Source organism: Heteronotia binoei, chromosome 2, assembly GCF_032191835.1.
Source record: "Heteronotia binoei isolate CCM8104 ecotype False Entrance Well chromosome 2, APGP_CSIRO_Hbin_v1, whole genome shotgun sequence".
Taxonomy (NCBI): Eukaryota; Metazoa; Chordata; class Lepidosauria; order Squamata; family Gekkonidae; genus Heteronotia; species Heteronotia binoei.
Window position 1 is genome coordinate 58,791,533 of NC_083224.1, and position 17,429 is coordinate 58,808,961.

General features: G+C 42.3%; 1 protein-coding gene across 2 annotated transcripts in view; it reads left to right on the forward strand.

The window, feature by feature from the left end:
• Positions 1 to 7,318: 7,318 nt before the first annotated feature.
• The window catches only part of ADORA1 (adenosine A1 receptor), a 101,747-nt gene continuing 91,636 nt past the window's right edge, over positions 7,319 to 17,429 (forward strand). Inside the window, exons 1-3 of one of the 2 annotated variants that reach the window (XM_060231101.1) lie at positions 7,322 to 7,705; positions 11,641 to 11,717; positions 11,827 to 12,010. In XM_060231101.1, the coding sequence (XP_060087084.1) occupies positions 11,913 to 12,010 (98 nt within the window). In that variant the 5' untranslated portion in view covers positions 7,322 to 7,705; positions 11,641 to 11,717; positions 11,827 to 11,912. Of the gene's footprint in view, positions 7,706 to 11,640; positions 12,011 to 17,429 lie in introns of both variants that reach the window. The other variant, XM_060231100.1, reaches the window with a different exon arrangement.

Here is a 17,429-nt window from a genome sequence, read left to right on the forward strand (position 1 = left end):
GTCTGCTGTTGTCACCCACTCACGATAACTGACATTTCATCTCCAGTTACCTTTCTGTCACTTATGAATTTTCATGCAGCCATCAGGACTAATTTGCACAAAGAATATTGTTCTGCATACAGGCATCCAATGACAGCTTAAGCCTGCTCTTCCATCAATTTTCTTTGCTTTCTGCCTTCTCCAGTTAAAATGGCATCAGGCTTTGTCATATCTTCATAAATCATCTTTTGACACTTCTTCCTACCAAGAGCATCAGGATCTTATTTGTCAAATGAGTTGCTACTCTTTTTTTAGATTTGCCTTCAGATATGAGCTCACCTCGGCAATAATGCTTCATTCACTCTCAAATATTGAGGACTATCTCCCATAATACATTACAAAAGGACTCTGGCACATCCTGAAGCTGTCCTGTGGCTGCTTCAGCAATTTCCCAGCCACCAAAAAATAGGCTGAACAGTGATGCAGAAAATGTGAGTTGTGTGATAAATGAGGCATATGGTGAAGCAACCATTCAGCCATTTCATCACATGATATACTCTGCATGGGTCCACAACTCATAGTCGCCAGCATGTCTAGCTGTAGGACGGCTCCCGATAGGTAGCTTTCATGAAAGTCAGGTAACATGGGAAATACGAAGCATGAACTTTTTTACTCATACAATACAGGCATAATCATGCCTAGCTATGTTGAAATATGGGTGCTTTCACAAATACGAAATAGCACAGTTTCAATCTACTTTCAGTGCACTTTATGTCTGGATATTACTGTGTGAAATGGCAAGGTCCACATGCAGGCAGTCACTGAAGTGGATTGAAACTGCATTATTTAGCACACTTAATTTTGAAAATGCTCATCCAGGGACTTGGGGTGGAGGAGAGATTTAACTGGTGCCTGTGCTCAGACAACGCTGGGGAAGCTAAGGGGAACTATGACAGCATATTTGCTGTAATCCTCAAATTCTGGGATCATGGATTTGTACTTCCCAAGGCACTTACAGTATAATCCTAAACAGAGTTACCCCCTTCTATGTTAATTGAAGTGAATGAGTTTAGAAGGTTATTGCTCTTTTTAGGATGACACTCTTTGAATTTCTCCTTCTCCCAAAGCCTGTCATATCTGTGGACAAGGGGACAGGGTTGGGAATCTTTATATATGCCTAGAGTCCTGCTCATTGAAATCTGCAGATTTTGTCAGATCACTGTATTCAGTCTCCATGCATGGTAATTAATCTAATCCTACAGAGCATAGAGCTATGCTAATCTGATCACCCCTTTAAAACAAACAAAAACAAAACAAAAAAACTTGGTGTGCTAGCCAAAGTGATGCATATAGGTAACATTTTCCAAGCAAAAAACCCTGTGGCTTGAGTGAAGGCAATAGACGGAGAAATTTCCCTTGAGGGACAAAAAGTCTTCATTTCTTCAGCAAATTTTAAAAAAACTGTAACTCACACTTTTGATATCATCTGGGTGGGTATGGTCATCATTACGACTATGAATAATTAATAATAATTATCATATGACATTGTGTGTAGTATTGCCATTCTCATTTATTTATTTATTTGGAGTATTTATATGCTACCTTTTCTCTCTCTCTAGCCAAGCATTCCCCAATTCTCCAAGCATTGAGAATTTTCAGAGATAATCTTTCTGGGCTTAGTTTCCTTTGGATGAAAAAGCACTGACAACTTGGGGGTAGTGGTGGTGGTGGTGTTTAATTCAATTTATTCAAGTGTAAGCAAAGACAAACTTCTAAAAGGGGTCAGATTGAGGACTGTACATCAGAGCTCCAGAAAGAGTGACCCTGCATCCAAAGGGGCTTCATCTTCTGCCAGATCACTGTTCTCTCTCTGTGCTTCTCTACCTTTGTCTTCCTAACTCCACTGCACACCAGGCCCTTTCCCCTCAGCTTGAAGGAAGAGTGTCCACATTTTGATGCATACTTGAAAAACAAGCTCCAAGAACTACCCACGAAACAGGAACTGATTGGGAAAATACTGGAAGTAGCAGAGATGGACTATTTATCGCTATTGCTTGCTGGGGAATCCAAGGAAGAAGCAAGAGAATACTGGGAGAAGTTATATGTATGGCTAGACACTTAAATTGCTTTGGTGTGAACTGTGGTTAATATTCTTTAGTTTACATGGTTGAAATACAAGCTAAATTGATAACCTAAATGGGAACTTACAATATAATTCTATATTACTGTGATGAGAGGCTCAGCGTGTAACAGTATGATGAAATTTTCTTTTATTTGAATTCTACAGCAACATGCAGAATGTATTCTATTTTTCTTTACAGAAATATTATTTTCTTTACAGATATATTATTTCCCTTTCCTCTTTTCCCTCTTTTTTTCTTGAAAATAAACATTTCATACTCGAAAAACAGAGTTATCTGGAGGCCAACTTCTGACAATTAGCACCTGCTGGGGAAACATCTACAGCAGTCAAGGACTATTAACATTCTTGGGTCACAGACCCTGCCTTCAGTGATGGACTCTGGTAAGTCATCACTCTCAGAACAATATGTAAAGCAATCACAGTGGCTAACAAGGTTGTAAAAAATCTTTAAAAGCATCAGGGATAAAAATGAAACCAAATAGCTGCACATTTAAACCATAATTAGAGCAAATAGGCCAAAGAAGTTTATAATGCTCAGTCATCACTTACCTTAGCTATAAGGAGAAAGGTGCAGCAGGTGGGTTTTGTCTCAATTACACAGAAAGGAACAGGAAGAGGAAGCTGCAAAATGGCTAGAGGGGTTGGTATTTATACGTCGATGTTGCATTATTGTACTATCATTATCTGTTTCCACTTTTCTATTTCAATTTTAATAGAACTGTTGTAGTGCTATAGTGCATGTCTGGAGAAAAGGACAACAAAACAATGTTGGTCAGTCACCATGGCAGTTATAGCCCTGATCTGGATAGCCCAGGTTAGCCTGATCTTGGAAGCTAAGCAGGGTCAGCCTTGGCTAATATTTGGAAGCGCAACCTCCAAGGAATACCAGGGTCATGACACTGAGGCAGGCAATGGCAACCCATCTCTGAAATGTCTCCCGCCTTAAAAACAAGTCTAGCTTGCCACAAACTTTCTGGCTGCCAGACAATCTTAAGCTCTCCTAGCTATACTACACACAATGTCATGAGATAATTATTATTAATTATTTGTGGTGGTCATGATTACCATACCCACCCAGAACCATAGCAGAGTATATATGTGGAAAGGGAAAGTCAGAAAAACAGACAGGAAAGTGCTCACAAAACTATTTGTGGAAGCTCTGTTGCCAATCTGTATGTCTCTGAATTCAGAGCAGCAGTGAAAGCAGGCATGGCATAGTGGTTAGAGTGTTGGCCATGTACCTAGGATGACTGGGTTCAAATCCTTGCTCTGTCATGAAAGCCTGCTGGCCCTGGGTGACCTTGGGACCATAACAATCTTTCACATAGCCTATCCTCAAAAGGCTGTTGTTGTGAGGACTGAGCAGACAAGGGGAGAATGATATGAAAAGCCATTCTAGATCCCCAATCAGGGAGAAAAGTGGGGTTAAAAATAATAAATATGTAAATATGGAGAATCTCTGCTCTGTGGAAATAGCCTAAGACAAAGCAGCAAAAAGAGAGACCTACACGGGACTCCTCCAGTACTTTCCAACATAAAAATAATTTAAACAAATGTAAAAAAAAACTAGAAGGGAAGGGGCAGGCTGGTCTCCTTGGTCAGTGATTTTTATGAACATATGAAGCTGCCTTATACTGAATCAGACCCTTTAGTCCATCAAAGTCAGTATCGTCCACTCAGACTGGCAGCGGCTCTCCAGGGTCTCAAGCTGAGGTTTTTTATGCCTACTTGCCTGGACCCTTTTTAGTTGGAGATGCCAGGGATTGAACCTATAATCCGGATGAAATATTTTACAAGGCGCACCATGAGCCTCCCAATCACACCCCCATTACAGTGACTGCATAGAGCAGAACACAACAGAAGACCAGGGGTATGTTCATGGCACTGAAAGCCATTCTTCAGACCCCCCCCTCCCCCAGTCCTAGACCATTTAGAGCTTTAAGAGTAAAGCTCTGCTGTTTGAAATGAGCCTGGAAATAAATTGTACCTGCTTATAAAAGTGGAGCTATTGGATTAGTCCTTTAAGCTCTAGCTGCAAAACAGGTTCTACACCAGTTGTGGCCTCTGGGCATTTGTCAAAGGCTGCCTAGCACAGAGTAATAAAAATTACTCCTGACTACCTCTGCAGCCTTGTTTTCTAGAAGCTGATCTGGATCCTTGAGCACCCCCAGACTGTGAACCCGATTCTTAAGGAGAAGTGCAATGCCATTCAGAACAGGTTGTCCACCTAATTCTAGACTGGTTTGCTAGACTGATCTGGCTAGTTTCTTAGCTCACACTATTTGGGGCACAGATCTGCTTCTCATTTTGGTTTTCTCTGTGATGTTTTAGCGTGGTCTGGGTTCAGTTCTGACATTTGGCTCAACCTGTTTCCTTCCACTATCTCTCCCCCCACCCCCGCCTCAAATCTCCATGTATCTTTCTGTTGGCAAGGTAATTAACACAGCAACGGTGCACAGCCGGTTTAAAGAGTAGATAAAGGCTTATTTAGGAATTAACATACTTTAACAGAAAGAGGAGAGAGAGAGATAGGTTCCTAACTAAATCTCTAGAAGAGAGAGAGTGTGTAGGACTGAGTGTGGCATTTCTGAGGAGAAGGGGGAAATTGCCCTGATAGTAGCAATCTGGGGACAGACAAGGAATGACACTTAAGAGGAGAGAAGATGTGGACTTCACTATCCTATCTAATAATCTTTTTGCTAGCTCCTCCAGATCTTCTTCTCTTCTTCTTTGTATACCAGACATTGCCTTTTCCAACACTTTCTCTAGCCCACTAATGCAAGGAAGCAGTTCTTACTGTGTCGTAATAGGTGATTTTAACTACCCGCAGATTTATTGGGTCAATATGTGTTCTGGTCGAGAGAAAGAGATTGAGTTTCTAGATGCTCTCAATGACTGTGCTATGGAGCAGATGGTCACAGAACCTACCAGGGGTGGGGCGATCCTGGATTTGGTCCTAAGTAATGCCCAAGACTTGGTGAGAGATGTAAAAGCGATCACACCGCTTGGGAGCAGTGACCATAACGTTATTGATTTCACCATTTGTATAAATAGAGAGTTGCCCCAAAAGACAAGCACAACCACGTTTAACTTTAAAAGGGGTAAATTCTCTGAGATGAGGAGGCATGTGAAGAGGAAACTGAAAGGAAAGAAAAATACAGTCAAAACCCTTGGGGAAGCTTGAAGGCTATTTAAAACTACATTCCTAGAAGCTGAGATAAAATATATACCACAAGTTAGGAAAGGCACAAACGGGTATAAAAAAAGGCCTGCATGGTTAATAAACAAAGTAATGGAAGCTAGTCCAAGTGAGATTAATAAAAGGGAACACAGGCTGTGGCAAATCAAATGCAAGACTGTGATCAGACAGGCAAAAAGGGACTATGAGGAGCATATTGCAAAAAACATAAAGACCAACAATAAAAATTTCTTCAAATATATTAGAAGTAGGAAACCAGCCAGGGAGGCAGTGGGGCCCTTGGATGACCATGGGGTAAAAGGATTACTGAAGGAGGATAGGGAAATGGCTGAGAAGCTAAATGAATTTTTTGCCTCCGTCTTCACTGTGGAAGACGAGAACTTTTTGCCCGCCCCAGAACCACTAATTTTGGAAGGGGTGTTGAAAGACCTGAGTCAGATTGAGGTGACAAGAGAGGAGGTCCTACAACTGATAGATAAATTAAAAGCTAATAAGTCACCAGGTCCAGATGGCATAACATCCAAGAGTTCTGAAAGAACTCAAAGTTGAACTTGTGGATCTCCTGACAAAAATATGTAATCTTTCATTGAAATCTGCCTCCGTTCCTGAGGACTGGAAGGTAGCAAATGTCACCCCCATCTTTAAAAAGGGTTCCAGAGGAGATCCGGGAAATTACAGGCCTGTCAGTCTGACTTCAATACCGGGAAAGTTGGTAGAAAACATTATCAAGGACAGAATGAGTAGGCACACTGATGAACACAAGTTATTGAGGAAGGCTCAGCATGGGTTCTGTAAGGGAAGATCTTGCCTCACTAACCTGTTACATTTCTTTGAGGGGGTGAACAAACATGTGGACATAGATGTTGTTTACCTTGACTTCCAGAAAGCTTTTGATAAAGTTCCTCATCAAAGGCTCCTTAATAAGCTTGAGAGTCATGGAGTAAAAGGACAGGTCCTCTTGTGGATCAAAAACTGGCTAATTAACAGGAAGCAGAGAGTGAGTATAAATGGGCAGTCTTCGCAGTGGAGGACGGTAAGCAGTGGGGTGCCGCAGGGCTCAGTACTGGGTCCCATGCTCTTTAACTTGTTCATAAATGATTTGGAGTTGGGAGTGAGCAGTGAAGTGGCCAAGTTTGCAGATGACACTAAATTGTTCAGGGTGGTGAGAACCAGAGAGGATTGTGAGGCACTCCAAAGGAATCTGTTGAGGCTGGGTGAGTGGGCTTCAACGTGGCAAATGAGGTTCAATGTGGCCAAATGGAAAGTAATGCACACTGGGGCCAAGAATCCCAGCTACAAATACAAGCTGATGGGATGTGAATTGGCAGAGACTGATCAAGAGAGAGAGCTTGGGGATAACTCACTGATAATGTCAAGACAGTGTGAGATTGCAATAAAAAAGGCCAATGCCATGCTGGGAATTATTAGGAAGGGAATTGAAAACAAATCAGCCAGTATCATAATGCCCCTGTATGAATCGATGGTGCGATCTCATTTGGAATATATATATATTCCAAATGAGATTATATATTTGGAATATATATATATTGGCCACTGTGTGACACAGAGTGTTGGACTGGATGGGCCGTTGGCCTGATCCAACATAGCTTCTCTTATGTTCTCTTATTAACCTAACTCTTTTGCCATAACTGAGCTCTGAAATCCTCTCCAGTCATAGGCTGAGTCTTGGAATATGCAGACCAAAACCAAATGAAAGTGTGTCTGAACATGTGCAGAGTTTATTTTCTTGGTGCTGCAATCTGTTCCCACAATCTCCAGATTAAGGAGGAGAGTTTTCTTGTCTTTCATGCAGGCATGAGTCCCAACAGCCTTTCCTTAAAAAAACAAAAGTAGAAATCAAGCACTGCACAAGGTACTGGGCTGGCTGACAGTCAGGCAGAGGATTTTAGCTCTCCGGCGCATGGAGGAGAGAGTCATTCTCAGATGGGGTCCTGCCTGTCTGGTGCATGTTGTTTCAGTTCACAGAACTAAAAGAGAGACAGAGGAGAAAAACTGGCCACTACCTCTTTAAAACATTGCAGGCAAAGTGTACGGTGCAGTGTGCTGGACCATGTGATAAGCTTGAAAGGCAGTTAGAATCTGCAGGACGAAAGCAGGCTTAGGGATGAGAGCTGCCTGCATCAGAGTGAGGATTCACCGCAGTGAAATGAGTGCTGGCTGCAATTAAGAGAGCAAAAGTTCTCGCTCTGGCGAGGGCAGGGCAGACTGAAGCTCCAGGATGCCAAGAGACTCGGGGGTCTGACTGATGAGGCATCGGCGAGCAGAATGGTACCTGCGCTTCCTCAGCCTGGTTGTCGTCCTGGGTGTGAAGTGTTTGCTTGGAGGAGAAAACAGTAACCCGGGACCCGGTGCGGGACAACAACGTGAGTCTGAATCTTGCGGCTCTTTGCTTGTTTGGGGGCAGCCTGGGGCCATTTGTGTGGGGTTGTCTCTCTGCAGGGGTGACTCTTGAATGTGTGGAATTCAGCCCAGTAGTCGGGAAAGGTACACAAACAGCAGAACAGAAATCTCATTCAGTGAGGCAGTCACCGTGAGGAGGGGCAGTCTTTGTTGCTGAAACCAGCCCTCTTAAGGAGGAAAAGAATTTCTTATATCTTTTGGGCTAGTAAATGTGCAGGTGAGAGTAAGAAATTTTAGGAGGAGAGAATAGCCCAAGAGCCAGAGGGGCAGTCGGGAGTGGGAGTGGGGGGAGAACAGTAAGGCAAAGTGAGTACAGAGGTCAGGCGATGGGCATTATCATTGAAAGAGTTTCTTCTCTGACCTGCAAAGTGCAGTTTATGTACCCTCTTACAGCAATACCACAGCAAACCTTGTAAATGCTGTATTATCAATTGGCTAAAAAGCAAATCCAAATGGGAGAATAATGTTGAAAGAAATATAAAAGGCAGCTGAAAAATCAAAGTAGTTGTGTTATCTTTAAAGACTAATTGGCTTATTGTAGTTTGAGCTTTTGTTTGATTCTAAGCCAATGTGTGGACAATTATTTCACTGGAACAATGGAAACCACTTCCCCTTAAGTGCCTCTGTCTGTGGCACTAGCCCCGATCCAGCACCAAGAGCATGTAGAAACAGTAGAGAAGTGGGAGTGAGAAAATCTCCCTGCAGGAAGGGAAAGAGGCATGTGCTTCCAATTTCAAACTTGCCCTGCTCCCTCTAATTATATATAATTAATATAAGTGAAATTGACTACATCAGGAAGAATTTGATTTAGTAAATTTCACTTTCTATTTAGCTAAACCTACATGAGGGCACAGTTGGATTTGAATTAAAGTGTGCTAACCTTCTTACACATTATTTAAAAATAAATTCTGGTCATTAGTTGTAAAGAAAAGTGTATAACTTCCCATGATGCCATCCAACAGGCACATAAGATTGTTACAAGCAAAGAGTAATGTTACAGATTGCTCATATTTTCAGCAAATTGATTCACAGTAAACTAATCATTGAGATCTATTGTTTGCACAATAAATCTGCATTATTATTATTATTGGGAGCTCAATATGCATGTCTTCTCTTTGTTGCATGAGTCTCAAAGCACTTACAGCACAAAATGTTGTACCTTGGATCATTTCCCCACTGTTCCTTGGTAGTATGATCGATTGATATGTGGAATAAGGTCAATTAATGTCTTATGCTTACTGAATATTGTAAATCTTGCTGTTATATTTTAGTTGCATGTTATATGTGCTTTTGTTTTTAAATTCCTGGGAGAAAGGTGCAGCTAGCTGGATTTTACTTTTACTTGGTGAAGGGCAGCCTGACTAGACACTCCTTCTGTTAGGTGCAGGCAAGATAAGATGCTATTGATAGTAAATATAAAGTCATTTGTAGAAGCATATACATGCAAAAAGTGAAAGAGTGTGTGTGCGTTTGTGTGTGTGCAATCCTAAGAACACTCTTCTGGGAGCAAGCTCCATTGAATAGACCACAGCAGGATTCTGAATAGACTAATTCAGGATTACTCTTGCAGTCTTGTATACCCTGTTGGCTAAAATGCACTTGTGCAATGTTTTCTGGGATGATGCAGAAGGATACTGAGACACCCCGCATGGTGTAAAGAACAAGGAGACAATTGCTGGCACAGATAATAAAATTGATTGATGGATCCTAGAGGAAGACATGTTATCCTTTAATGAAAAGTCTGGGAAGCACTATTTTTAAGGTATACCAAGAACAGAAGTAATGTTAAAAATGGTGCAGACCACTAAAGAGAGCAGGCAAACTTGCTAAAGTGAGCAGACCTCATCTGCAATATGTTTTGTATCTGGGGCAAATGCACACTGATTCACATGTTGAGTTGTATCGATCTGCTTGTTATTCCTATGCATTCTAAGAACACTATTTGGAAAACATTTCCGTTGATTTCAATGAGACAGACATCTTTCCAAATGTAACTGAGACAGAACAGATTTGATGCTGAGTCATGCTAAACACATTTTGAGTGGGTAGGGATTAGGGGCTGTGTTATAATGAAGTCTGAATCCCATCCGACTTGCCCTTGCAGTGAGATGTTAAAGTGGCAGCCACTGCCATGAAGCTTCCATGACCTAGCACATGGGTCCAAAAATGCAGCATAAACACAAATTCCAGTTCTTCCATTTTCTGCAAAAGATTGTTAGCTTGAAGCCTGGTCTCCCCCTTCCCATTAACGTCAGAGTACAAATGACTGAGGGCATCAGTAGCACTGTAACTTTCCAAAACAGCTTCTGTGGCTTTTGCGTGTGCGTCCCACCTAGTATCTGACAAATATTTAGCACTGACAAGAATGCAAAAAAAAAAGGGGGGGGGCAACATTCTAGTAGAAAGATCTGCATTGTGGGACACACAACATAATTTTTTTTAAAAAAAATCCATATAATCTCAGCCATTGAGTGGCTCTCAGAAAGAGTATTGCATTCTGCATGCATAAAAAGTTTTGCAGGGCTGGAAACTGCTGAATCTGGTGAGATTTCAGGGACAATTTTAAGCTTTTCACCACTAGTTTGTGCAGTAGCCGTAGCAGAGGAAGGTGAGGCATCTTAGAATGGTTGTTCTAATGTCATTGGTGCCATCTTGGACAAGATTGGTCTGTCCTAGAGAAATCACTTATGTACTCGTGCAGTGCGTGCCCACAGTATTCTTGAAAGCACATTTGCACTTTGTGGCCACTATAAAACCTGCCTGACGGATAAGATAGCTGGGTCAATAAACTGTCAATACGGGACCTGCATTTTTTACCCTTCAATTTCTGTCTGTAGTCTTCTAAAGCTGATCTCTAGTAGATAATGGAAGCATGAGGAAAGGAAATCCCAGGAGTTCCTGTCTTGTTCAGGAAGTCTGCTCACTTGTGAGAAACTTATGGAACTGAAGCAGAGTATTTTCATTGGAACAAGAATAATTTTTTGTGTGTGTGACTATAAAAGTTACAATCTTTCTTAAGGACTTTTGCAGGAGAGTCCTTTGACCATTCAGAGCTGCTCTCTTGAACATTACAGAGGATCAAATGTGATAACAGGAATGTCCTAATCTCTTTAGTTGAAGCTGGCAGAAGGGACAGGCTCTCTCATTCTCTGTGCAATAGCCCTGGCTCCATCATTCTGCCTTGCATCCAGGTTAATGCAGGATAGCAAAACTCTTTTTCAAGAGGTGCATTTTGGGCAATCCAGCCATGCATAACCAGAGAGTGTTCTTGGTATGCACACTTGCTCTTTTGTGTGACTAGAGCAACACATGTATTTTCCAGCTTGGGTATGCAGGACCGCTTACATTGGTTTGCGATTGCATATATTACCATCAGGACCAGTAAATGTGGCTGGTGCTTGTTAAAATTACTTGAATGCTGCTTATTTATTATTGTATTGAAATAGCACCTAAGTGTCATTTTAGTCTAACGTTTTTATACTGGTGTTGTTTTATCATGATGAATTGTGAGCCACCATGAGCCTGCTTCAGTGCAGAGGGCGTGATATAAATCAAAGAAACTAAACTAAACTATTCTGAAGATGGAAAATGGAAGCATTGCTCTATTCACAAAACAGTATCTTTCCCTATAAGGACTATCATGGATAACACACTCTCCTATTATGTGAGACTGGAGCCTCAAAGACTGAAAAGGGCTCAACCGGAGCAAGCAACTGCTGGGCTCAGGCAGTGGCTTGGGGGCAATCTCTGCCACAATTGTGTGGGGAAATGTGGGATACAGGAAAACCTTGCAAGGATTTGCCTCATGTAGAGTAATGGAGTTAGTGTATATGAGAAAGAGGTTCTGTGTACTTGGGTGGCTTGTCCTTAAAACTTATGCGTCCTCTAATCATTTCAGGACACTGAAGGGTTGGATCCTGCAACACCATGTCGCAAAACATCTCAGGCTTCCAGGCTGCCTATATCACCATAGAGGTGCTGATTGCCCTTATATCCATACCTGGGAATATCCTGGTGATTTGGGCTGTTAAGGTGAACCAGGCCCTGCGAGATGCCACCTTCTACTTTATTGTTTCACTGGCAGTTGCAGACGTTGCTGTGGGGGCCCTGGTCATCCCGCTGGCCATCATCATCAACATTGGGCCACAGATACCGTTCTACAGTTGCCTGATGGTGGCATGCCCTGTCCTCATCCTCACGGAGAGCTCCATCCTGGCACTGTTGGCCATTGCTGTGGACCGATATCTCCGAGTGAAGATCCCTATGCGGTAAGAGCCACAGCCAGGCAGACAGAATATTCTTGGGGTGATAAGGGCAGGGGAGAGAGCTTCTCATGGCAATAAATCTGTGCTGCTGCTATGGAAGTCAGGGACTTCATCAACACTCCCCAAATATTTTTATTTAAGGGACATTCCTAACTCATGGAGATGTGAGGATTTTTATTATTTAGCGCAGGCATTTTCTGCTAAAAGCTGAGAGACAGCACAACACTAAAAAGCAACTTTGAGCCATGTTCATCCTGTTTGTGTGACTGTTGTTTGAGATGGAACGAGCCATCTTAAATCAGAATAACATTCTACCTATTTAAGCAAAAAAGTCTCACGCATGCAATGCATGACACATTCTGTGTGAATGAAGCTTCAGGTATTTGTGGGTGATTTACGTATTGGTTCTAATATTGAGCTGGATCTTGATCATTCTGTACTGTTTCTGTTTTATTAAAATTCTTATTGCAGAGTGGACACATGAAGGCATTCACAACCCAAGAAAGCAGGTGATGAGAACAAAAATATAATAAAAGCGGGGATCCTGCCTATAGACAATCAAGTCAAAGTCAGCAATGGAATTAAGTAGGGATAATAATTTAGAAAGCCAGATCTATCCCCTTCAGTGACAAGTTGTTAGCTGTCTTGGTGGCCTTGACTGGGCTAAAAGGCAGGCTATAACCCTTGTAAATAAATAAGATCAGACTATAACTCTAATGACTGAAATATTTCCAAGTTCCACTATGACAGCCTTGCTCATTGGAGCAGGGTCTTCAGCAGGTGCCAACCAGAAAATGGGCAAAATTAACAGCTGTCAATACAAGTGCCTTAAGAATATGAGAACATAGGAACATAAGAAGAGTCCTGCTGGATCAGACTAATGGCCCATTTAGTCCAGCATTCTGCCTCACACAGAGCCCAACCAATTCTTCTGGAGGGCCAAAAACAGGGCATAGAGGCCAAGACCATCCTCTGATGTTGCATCCTGGCATTGAAATTCAGAGGATGACTGGTTGGTAGACGCTGCCATGGCTGGTAGACGTTGATAGACCAGACCTCTCCTCCGTGAATCAATCTAATACCCTTTTAATGCTGTTTACTCCTGTGGCCCTCACTACATCCTCTGGCAGCAAAGTCCACTTTCTAATAACTGGCTGTGTAAAGAAGTATTGCTTTTTATGTGTCTTGCATGTACTGCCCATCAGTGTCATTGGATGCCCTTGAGTTCTCAAATTTTCAGAAAGAGAAAAATTTATCTTGGTTAATACTATCCACCTCATGCATAATTTCATAAACCTCTATCATGCCCCACCCTTAGTTCTTTCTTTTCTAAACTGAAAAGTTCCAGACTCTTCAGCCATTCCTCACGGGGAAGGTGTTCCACCCCCCTAATCATCTTGGTTGCCCTCTTCTGTACTTTTTCCAGCTCTGCCTTCTTTTTGAGATACAGTGACCGGATGAGGCCACACCACAGAGGGGCATTAAAATATCAGCCCTTTTATGTTCAGTTTATTTCCTAATAATCCCCAACACGGGATTTTGCCTTTTTCATGACTGCAGCACACTGGGTTGACACTTTCGTTGAACTATCCACTACAACCCTGAGATATTTTTCCTTCTCAATCTCCGCAAATTCAGATCCCATTAGCCAGTACTTGAAGTTGGGATTTTTGTTCCATTGTGCTTCACCTTACACTTACCAATACTGAACTTGATTTGCCACACTGTCACCCACTCATCCAGTTTGTGGAGGACCTCTTGGAGCTCTTCACAGTCAGCCTTGGGTTTCACCATCCTGAATAATTTGATGTCATCTGCAAACCTGGCCACTACTCTCCTCATCCCAGGTTAAAGATCATTGATGAATAAATTAAATAGTACCAGCCATGGTACCTATCCTTTTGGGAGCCCAATGCCTTTCTTTGTGACAACTGTCCATTGCATCTTACTCTTTGCTTCCTGTCATTTAACCATTTTTTAATACATAAGCAAACCCATCCTCTTATCCTGTGACTGCTAAGCTTACTCTGGAGTCCTTAGTGAGGTACCTTGATTGATTTGATTTATTAGATTTGTATCCCACTCTCCCTGTGTCCAGGCTCAGTGGGTCACATCATAATAATACATTCTAATACAAGAAAACAATCTAAGACAAATACTGTACATGGAACCAATAAAATAGTATATAATAAAATACATTATATTACAGATTAACAAAATTATTAAAAGATGGCGTAAAACTGTATTAATCAAAAGCCTTTTGAAAGTCCAAGTATATAATGTCTTCCAGGTCCCTGTTGTCAACTTGTTGTTTATTACTCCATTGTGGCCCATCTTGAGGAAGGGCCTGCCTGAGAAAGTCTGGAAGGTTCTCATTCTCCTGGCTTCCCACAAACTATGTAAAACTGAATTGTTCAAGAGGGCTTTTCTCTGCAGGCAAGAATTCATTCTGTACTAAATGCGACAGACACAAAGTTACTTGGAAAATTATTAGGGACTGTGATCTATACTACTATGTACAGCTTGTTGAAACTAGAATCTTACTAGAATCATTGTATAATTTATTGTGTCACGTTAAAAATTTTCACGTTGTTTCACTTTCTGTTCATAGATTTCTGGTTGATTCTATAAGACTAATTCCTGTTGCATTGTTTATTGAATGTCCCTTCTGGTCGATTGTATCGACTAAGTCTAGGGTTGCCAAGTTCAATTCAAGAAATGTTTGGGGACTTTGGGGGTGGAGCCAGGAGACGTTGGGGGTGGAGCCAGGAACAAGGGTGTGACAAGCATAATTGAACTCCAAGGGAGTTCTGGCCATCACATTTAAAGGGGCATAACACCTTTTCAAATGCCTTTCTTCCATAGGAAATAATGAAGGATAGGGGCACCATATTTTGGGGCTCATAGAATTGGACCCCCTGGTCCAATCGTTTTGAAACTTGGGGGGTATTTTGGGGAGAGGCACTAGATGCTATACTAAAAATTTGGTGCATCTACCTCAAAAAATAGCCCCCCCCAGAGCCCCCAATGCCCACAGATCACTTCCCCATTATTCCCTATGGGAACTGTTCTCCATAGCAAATAATAGAGTGCCCAGGAGACATTTCCCTTCCCCCCCCACGCTTTCTAAATTGGGGGGAGGGCCTCCAAACCAGGGAATCCCTCGGCCCCTCCCTCTCTCTCACACACAAATACTTACTGGGTCTTGTTCCTGCAGAACTTTACTTGCTCTGAAAACTAAAGCAAAAGAAAGGGAGGGGCTGTTCTCTGAGGAAATTGAAGCCCTTCCTGTTTCCTGCTCAGCCTTAAAGGCACACATTTTAAAAACTGTTTGCAGGTTTCTAAATCTTCAGGAGCTCTAAAACTACAGGATGACTGCGGGGGCGGGGCTTCCTCTGCCAGCCAGCTGGCTGGGGGCGGGGAGAAGCCTGTCAAAATGGGGGATCCCCCGCTGGGACCTGGGGATTGGGAAGCCTAACTCAGTCTGTAATCCACCTCAAACCCAAATGAGAAAGGTGGAGTATAAATAATGCAAATAAATAATATGCTGAGAGACTTCCTCTTCATAGGCCTACAATTTGTTTGTACATCAAATTTGGTCTAAAGCTATGTTGGATTTCATGGCTGAAGGGCAAAATGCTTCCAGCTAGAGCAAAGCAGAAACAACGTTTCCCACATTCTTATGCATGGCAGGCAGAAGGGGATAATATACCTCTCTGCGAATATTCTATTGCCTCTGTGAATCCTCTGGCATTCATGGCAGCAATGAGTGCACTGTGGAGAATCATCCTTGTGTACAAGCAACTTTTGAAGCAGTAGGTGAAGGCTCTTCAACTTTTTTTTGCTGGTAGTGAAACCTACCTTTTAGATGGGGGTGTAATGATTATGCTCTGACCTGGTTAGACCAGGCTAGCCCAGTCTCTTAAGATCTTGGAAGCTAACAGGGTTGGACCTGATTAGTGTTTGGATGAGAGACCACCAAGGAATACCAGGGTCATGACATGGAGGCAGGCAATGGCAAACCATCTCTAGATATCACTTGCCTTGAAAACCCTACAGGGTTGCCATAAGTCAGCTGTGACTTGTCTGCAAAAATTAAAAAAAATAAAAATCATATTTGTACACTCATAGGCAAATGAAGCTGACTTTTAGCCCTGTTCACAAATTACAGTGAATGTATGTACAGTCCATGTACAGTGTACCCAAGATTTTTCTTCATACATACATGCATTATGTAGAGCTAGTTTGGTGTAATGGTTAAGTGCACAGACTCTTATCTGGGAGAACCAGGTTTGATTCCCCACATCTCCGCTTGCAGCTGCTGGAATAGTGTTGCGTCAGCCATAGCTCTCATAGGAGTTGTCCTTGAAAGAGCAGCTGCTTTAGGAGCTCTCTCAGCCCCACCTACCTCACAGTGTGTCTGTTGTGGGGGAAGGGAGGTAAAGGAGATCATGATCACTCTGAGATTCAGAATGAAGGGTGGGATATAAATCCAATATCTTCTTCTTCATTGAGCTTTTTCATGTTATATTCAAGGCACGTACCACTGAATGTGGGATTCCTCCAGGGACTGGTACTCAGTTTCATTTGAAAAGTTAAGGCGTGTTGAGTTGACTCTTTCTTACAAGCAAGCATATGCATGTATATGCATGTTTATTGGTAATGTTTTTCCAGGGTCTCAGGTTTTTCACTCCAGCTACAACTTTATTGTTTTAACTGGAGATGCTGGGGACTGAACCTGCAATTTTCTGCATGCTGCTCAGATGTTCTGTTATGAGGGTAGCCAGCTCTGGGTTGGAAAATACCTGGATATTTTGGGGGTGGAGCCTGAGGAGCCTGGGCTTTGGGGAGGGGGATATAATGCCATAGATCTACCTCTGAAAGGGCCATTTTCTCCAGGTGAACTGATTTCTGTCATAAGGTGATCCCCAACCACAGCCTGAAGGTTGGCAGCCCAATCTATCACTAAGCCATGACCCTTCCCCAGGGCTGGCATAAAGCCCTCCAGTCTTTTAAACAATTCAGCAAATGTCACTAGTCCACAAAAATGTTTATTAGCTCAACTGTCTGTAAATTCCAATGGTAGTCGTGTGTGTCCTACTTAAAAAACAAAATGGGTTTCATGAACTGGTGCACATAAACAGCACAGCCAGTTCCTATGTCCTGGGGCTAATCTTGTGAGTAGAAATTGATTTTAGGACTCCTTTGGAAGACAAAAGGATGACCTTTGAATGCACAGTGAAATGTTTTTGTATAAAGGTGCTCGAACTCAGTCTTTTGAGGAAGGCAGTATTGCACATTGTGCCAGAGAAACTTTTGCAGTGCCTCAGACACCTAACCCATACTCTGGGAATCCAGAGAGTTGGATCTAAGAAGATGATGTTTAACCTGGGATCAGATCCAGTCCGGAGATTGTTTCCTT